At 34.6% G+C, this 7,695-nt stretch overlaps 1 protein-coding gene across 1 annotated transcript; it reads left to right on the top strand.

Moving 5' to 3' along the window:
- The first annotated feature begins 900 nt into the window (after positions 1-900).
- Positions 901-6,865, top strand: LOC141657041 (uncharacterized). The gene is made up of 3 exons (XM_074464153.1): positions 901-1,311; positions 3,491-4,175; positions 6,356-6,865. Exons 1-3 carry the CDS (start codon positions 1,006-1,008, stop codon positions 6,658-6,660), a joined length of 1,296 nt encoding a protein of 431 aa, XP_074320254.1. The 5' UTR covers positions 901-1,005; the 3' UTR covers positions 6,661-6,865.
- Positions 6,866-7,695: the final 830 nt, after the last annotated feature.

Raw genomic sequence — 7,695 nt, forward strand, 5'->3', positions numbered from 1 at the left:
CAGGACTCTCGTGTTCTTATTAATGGTGTATGGTTAAGAATCTCATATAGTAACTGTCGTAGACCCTAAATTGCGCGAATATCACAAGATTCTCGTGTTCTTATTAATGGTGTATCATGTATGTTGAAAAATCTCATATAGTAACTGTTATGGTACTACTTTACACGCCTTTATGTACCCAAGTCAGTTCTTGCAAATTGGATTAGACGTTAATTACTCATACTAGTTAGCCAGGTTGTGTACTAATCCCATGCACTAACACGAGTCTTTCGACATACTACTTCGTATAACTTAAGCTTGTGCATACCCTAAGAACTTCTTTACAGAAACCTCATCCTAAGACTACTCCCTACAAATCACGCAAGTGGGCCAATGTACCTGAAATGTATTAATGAAAAAAACAAATAATTAGATAATTGCGAAGTTATACACATGAAATAAGTCCTATCGATAGAAAAAAAGAAAAATGTGAATCTTATTCCAAAACTCATACACAACTCGTAGACATACATCATACTTGGATAATTGCAAAGTTATACTACTTTCGATCCTTAGAAAATTGGGACAATTCAAAAGAATCAAAAGAAAATTCCTCTAATTATTATACTCGTAATTTTTAAATCTGTCAACATCAAAATTACCTAATCATGTTTCTTACAAAACATAGCTAGTAGTAACATCAAAAACCTTCATCCACAACCTAGAACCCTCCACCTCTTTTTTGTTCATTTCACGCAATTTCACTGCTGTAAATGACAAAAAAAAAAAAAAAAAAAAAAAAAAAAAAAAAAAATCCACAAAACCCAAATAATTTTATTTATTTATTTATTTCCAATAAAAAGAAAAAGAAAAAGAAAAAAAGCAAAAGCACACAAAAACAGCAAAAAAATCCATGTGGCCATCCTTACGTACATAAGACCCTCACCCATATAAAACCCCTTAAACACACCAACACCATTTCTCCCTTCCCCTTAATTCCCTTAAAAACACCATAAAATCCCAAAAATGACCACCACAACAACAAGCATAGACGGAACGGGAGACGGCGAACAACCAATGTTAAAAAAGGGGCCCTGGTCGGCCGCAGAGGACGCGGTCTTAATGGAATACGTAAATAAACATGGAGAAGGTAACTGGAATGCAGTACAAAGAAATACAGGATTACAAAGATGTGGAAAAAGTTGTAGATTACGATGGGCTAATCATTTAAGACCAAATTTGAAAAAGGGTGCATTTTCTATTGATGAAGAACGTCTTATTATTGATCTTCATTCTAAGCTTGGTAACAAGTGGGCCCGCATTTCTTCCCATGTACATTCCACCTCTATTTCTCCTCTGTTTTTTTTTTCCGGTTTATTATGTCTGATATCGGAAACAGTGTTTCTGTGTTGGTGACATAAGGTTGATTAACGCTGTTAAGGCACTAGGTGGTTTTTTTTGTGTTTATGACTCGTTTGTTGATTGAAAACAGTCTCTTTGTATTGTTAACATGAGGTTGATTAATTAGCGCTGTGTACATCCGTCCTTTTATATCCTCTAATTTTGCTTCAGTCGATAAGGCACTAGGTGGTGATGTTGGTTTTTGGTGCTAAATAGGTATTTTTAATAATTTTGTTATGTTGAATTGGGTTTAATTTCAATTGTTTTCTAATTAATTGATTTTTTTTCCTAGTTTTTTAAATTTAAAAAAAAAAACAATTTTTTCGGTCTACTAGTTTTATCATCATGTATTCATGTGTAAGATTTGTGTGCATGATTTTATTTTATTTCATTTTAATTTTAATTTATTTTCTCCTCTAATTTTCGTTTTTGTCTTTCTATTGGTTTTTAGCTCTGAATTTTGGGTATTTTGTTGATGTGTGAATTATTTTTGTACTTTTTTTTTATTTCGTCGCGGAAATTTATGTGCATGTATTCATTTCTTGATTCAATATAACTCTCTTATTTTTTTAACCAACCTTTAAACATTTACACGGTTGTAATTCAGATGATAGTCTAAAAATCGACCGCACTAAAACGAAATCTCTAGATTATTTTTGTAAAAAAAAAAATCCAGACATTTTTCTCACATTTTTTGGTGGGCGCACATAATCTGGCGTAAAAAGGGAGCTGTTATTGCCACTACTGATTTCAACTGCTCCACTGGTTTTTTGTATTTATTGACTAAAATACCCTCTTATTTATCTTTACTCTAATTAAAACATGGGCCCAACACCCCCTGCTATTTTTCCAATCCATCGTCATCTCTCAAGTCTCAACATTCCATCACCATCTTCTCCATTTCTTTTGGTTCCTTGGCTTGATTCTTAAGGTATGAATTTTTAATGTTTTCTATCATCACTTGATTGATTAAGTTGATTTAGTGCTCAATTTCCATCCTGAGCCACACCTACTACCTTCGTTACTACCTCCTTCTACCATTAAGGCATTAATTAACATATCCTAACCTCCTCCATTCACTTCACCCATCATTTATACACCACCATAATTACCAATTACCAACAAGTAATCCAATTCACTGCCATCTTTTCTGTTTAAAAAACCTGACATCGGAGCTCCTCCGATCGCACCGCCAACTACTAATTTGAGCTGCCCACCACTACGGTCTACGGTCAACCAATGATGCTCCTGCAACCGCCGGAAGCACCCCAAATCAGCAACCACCGCGCCTAGTTCCATTTTATGTCGAAATACCTTAGCCTATAATCCCCTTGAAAACCCGCCTCAAAAATCAAGCTATGGATTGACAATAAGAATACGTGTTGTCTAGGGGATCCGAAATTCCAATTTGAATTTGACTTTCATTAGTACATGATATGTGTGGAGGGAATCCGAAATCCCTCATTTAGTGATCAAGATATGCTAATAAAATTACTGTTTTAAAAATTATGAAGTGAAAATAAATAGATTAAAGATTCATAATTTAGAAATCAAGCCATGGAAACGAAGAAATGGAGAAGATGGTGATGGGATTTGGAGAGATGATGATGGAGATAATACAGTAAGGCTTTTTTTTCTTGAGGGTGAAAGAGAAACAGAAAAGATTGGTAAAAGTTTACATGGTTTGAGAAGGTGGGTCCATTTTGTATAAGAGTAAAGATAGATAAGGGCATTTTAGTCAATGAGTTGAAATACCAGTGGAGCAGTTGAAAACTCTCGTGGCAATATCAGCTCCCCGTAAAAATCACAGCTGTAATGTGGTGGTTGGACTTTTGCAGAGATTTTGCAGTACTTTTTTGATGATCCCCTGACATTGTATGTTTCTGTGATTTCTTGTACTTCTACATTGACATGTTCTTCTGTCTCTTTTCTTACATGTCCAATATTTTGTTGTCCAATTTCTCACGTGCACATCAAATGTTAATTTGGCTTGGTCAAAATCGACATCGATTGACGATTATCATAATTTGGTTTTCGGGTTAACGTAATTTTAAACCGGGTTTTATGATCGATATTTGATTTGATTGTGTATAATTTAAATTTGTTGCAGTTGCCTGGAAGAACTGATAATGAGATTAAGAATTACTGGAACACGAGGGTGAAGAGAAGATTAAGACAAGGGTTACCGTTATACCCGAGTCAGAATAATTCGAATTCGACCCAAACACCGAAAACATCATCACTTCAACCATATTCATTCCAACAAAATAACAATCACAACACATTTTCACTCTTCAACCCTGTTTCATTACCTTCATCCTTATTCTCCTTACACCATCCTCCCCCTTTCTTGTCTCCTCAACTCGTAATGCGCTATCCAAATACCTTCTCGAGTCGTCTTGTTTCCTCCCAGGCCCAAATGGGTACATTTCAGTTTAGCTCAACTGGGGTTGGGGTTGGGGTTGGGTCTGGGTACGGATTTGAGTCGGGTCAAGTGTTTCAGCCTCGGTTTGGGTCCGAGGGTTTAAGTTTTTCTAACCCAAATGGTAACTTTGAGCTCCCTTCAAACCAACATGACCAAAATGTAACTATCAACCACCAAGAGGTGATAGATAACAATAAGGTTAATAACAACAATGATAATCCAAATCCAAATGTCGGTCGGACTAAAAGCGGGTTATTGGATGATTTGCTCCAAGAAGCTCAGATTAAGGTGGCGGGTCGCGGCATAAAGAGGGAAAGAGAAGATTATGGTCTTCAATGGGATGATCCCACCTCTGAAAACTCCTTCACTGGTTAGTTTCACTTAACCTTTTAGTTGATTATATAAGTTACTGTCTTCGTCTCATTCATTTGTTTACGTTTTATATTCATACTGAAAAAATGTTCTTTGTAATCCCTCTTAAAGAAGTGTAACTATGAATGTGCCATATTAAATATCTTAAATTTGTCTTAGTATAATAGGAACAACATTGGATCATTTTGGTTTTGTAGTACAGATTTGTTCAGATTTTATCACTGGGTTACATTTATTAGAGTAGCAGTTCAATTTAATTTTGGATTTTAATGCTGCAATCTTTTTTGGGGGGACTTAGATGGGCCATAAGGGCGGTACAATACCGGAAATGAGGGATTTGAACTGGAGACCTGTTTTCCATGATACCTTCGCCACAATCACTAGACTAAGATACATGTTTGATATGGCTTATAGTAAGACCAACACAATTTTTTGTTTCAGACGATCTTGTCCTGAAAAATGTAAGAGCATTAATCTATAGCTATTGTACTTTCAAATTAGGTCCACCATATTCAAATTAGACATTATTGGGAGGGTAACTATTTTGAGATGGTTTTTCAGAAGACGGTAACTATTAAATCAATACAAGTATTTAGATTATATGGGTTCACAATTCACATTCCTCTACTTAAGATTTTACCCTGTTTTACTCTGTTTAGCAAATTCTATATAAAAAAATATTTACTACTTTGGGATGAATTCTTATTTCTTAGCTCAGTAAATTCCAAAATTCAAATGTATAATTTATAGAATTTCTTTTTAATCTTCAAATGGAGTTTTAGTGGTTTAAAAGTAGACATATTACTAATGTTGTAGTGGCATATCGTTTTAGTGCAACATTTATTACACCACTTTATTCTATCAAATTCCTCAATTGGTATCCTAATTGTAATCAACCTTTCACTATCTTAACCTTTTATACTAGTCATTTTCATGAATATTTCAAATAAATAGCTTAGCCTTTCCAAAATAATTAGGTCCTTAAGTGGGATCGTACTTGGGTCCTAGGGACGCGGTTTCGATTATGCAAGTTTTTTTTTCCCCTCGTGACGATTAGATTGATTTTATTACCCTCTTTGTCTTAACCATTTTTTAGCTGTTTTATTTTTTATAAATAATATTGTAATTAAAGGTAAACAAATGATTGAGACGGAGGTATTAATATTTTCCTAGAATGTTGTGGGGAAGCGTTGATACATTCTTGTTGAGCCCCCTCTATTACAACGACGTCCATTGTTCGAACATGTTTATGTTTTTCTTTTGTGTATCATCTGATTTAGTCCGAATTTAAGTAGGCTAAGACAAAAAGGGTGGTAACATATGAGCCTTAATATTGTTACATTCGTAGGACTCGAACTCCCGAGACTTCTGGTTAAGTTAGAAGTCAACTAGTATCTAAAAAATGGGTGTGTGTGCTAATCTTCAAGAATGGGAATTAGACCATATTTAATTTCTTCAAATAGACACACCTTTCCTAGAGTAGTTTTGTTTGACCACCACTTGCTAAAAAGAAATAAGACAATTGCATAAAATTGTTGGCCTTTCTTCTCTAGATGAAGTTCCCTCTTGTAGAATTGCTTTCTTCGAGGTTTGCCTTCATTTTTAAGATGTGATGATTCAAAAGTCAATACATGACTCTATTGTTTTGTCTTCATATAAGTGCTTTAATGTGGTAGGGCAAACTTTTGTACAAAGAATCAGTTGTGAACAATAATCGAGGAAGTAATATTTTTTCCGTCTCAATTATTTATTTACTTTTGATACTATTTTTACTTAAAAGTAAACAAATAATTGAGACGTATGGAGTATAGGATACTAGGACATTGAATAGGCCTTTACGGGAGACTAATTATGGAAAAAATAATGTGTCGAGTTTGTATTCATGGTTGTCAATGAATCATCATACTCGAGAAAATATCGATATAAGGTGGACTATGGAGGCTATATGTTGAACCAACACGTCTTGCTTCAGACAGCTGCATCTCATCTGAAATAAGACGAGCAACATGTTATTCTTATAACATGTTACATTTATTTTTCACATCATTTTCAGGGTAAAAAGTGACATCTCTAGCGTCTGAAATAAGAATTTTCGATGTTGAACATCTAACACGAATTTCCGAGTGTTTTCTCGTTGCTTGTAGTTGTGTTTAATAGACTATAATTGTAATGCTGCAGGTATCAAGAAAGAAGAGCCAGAAGGGCAGCAGCAGAACTCAGGGAACGACGACTTATCAAACATCCTCGACTTAATCCCGTCCCTAGTACGTGCTCCAGGATGGTGCAACGATGGCGGAGGCAGTGAAAGCCCAATTGGGCAATCAGCAACCTCAGTTGTAAGTTCAGAAAACAATTACGACGAACTCGACATGATGCCACAGCCTCCACCATTACCTGCATTAAGCCCCTCAGATTATGAAGACAATGGTGGTGATTGGAATCCTATTTCCTGTAATTGGGATAACCTGCCTAGAATCTGTTAATTAAATTAAACTTATGTTTGATTAATTAATGCTCAATCCTAAAACCCTACATCTATAAATTTGGGAAGGTTATTGAGGTAATTTAATTTTTTGTTGTAGTTGCAATTATTTTGAGACGGATTTTTACATGTTTGTTGAGGATTTCAAGTCTCTTTCAGAACTTATATTTTCATACTACCAATTAAAGTCATTGAGACATTCAGTATTGGTACTTGTGATCTGGTTTCGAATCATTTGGAACAAGACGTCTTTGTATTTCCCTTTATTTATTTACACCCTAATAACTTTGCATCATAGAACAACGGAGTCAGGATTTACAATTAGGAAAGTGAAAAATTTCAAAAGGAACGAATAGATAATGAATGATATACTGTGAACTTGAAAAAAGTTCCGAATATTTTTACTAAAAAATTCAAAATTTACGTTATTCGACATCGCCTCGACGGGAAATTGAGAATTTCGAAATTTTTTCGTTAATTTTTTTAACTTTATTATAACAGTAATCGTTCGCCCTACTGAAATTTTTCGCCCCTTGTAACTGCAAATCCCGTCTCTCATTGTCTTTTAACAGGGACGAATGTCTCTGCTAGCTTAATCGGGTTTTAGAAACAAAATGAGCTAATAATGAGGATTATATAAGTAGCACAAAAATCGCATGGGATGATCCATATGCGGTGCATGGGCAGATAATACGGATATGGAGCATCCTTTTTATTCATCTTTGTCACGCAAACAATCTTTTAGCCTTTTAATCCTCCACCATTTATGCCCTTTTCTCCCAAAAAAAGATACTCACATGCATTTTATTTTTTTGTGTTCATATGGAAACTTTTACCTCTTCCATCATCATCTCTCTTTTGTTTAATAGAAATTCCAAAAAAATTACTTTCCATCATTTACCAATAAAAAATTCTTAGCATATATGTCTTAAACTTAAGACACGTCAATAATATAGCTGAAATAAAAGTAAAATGTCAATCAAGGGGTAAAAAGTTAGTCTCAAATTGCCTAAATCCAAATGAGTAATATTTCACC

Source organism: Silene latifolia, chromosome 5, assembly GCF_048544455.1.
Source record: "Silene latifolia isolate original U9 population chromosome 5, ASM4854445v1, whole genome shotgun sequence".
NCBI lineage: Eukaryota > Viridiplantae > Streptophyta > Magnoliopsida > Caryophyllales > Caryophyllaceae > Silene > Silene latifolia.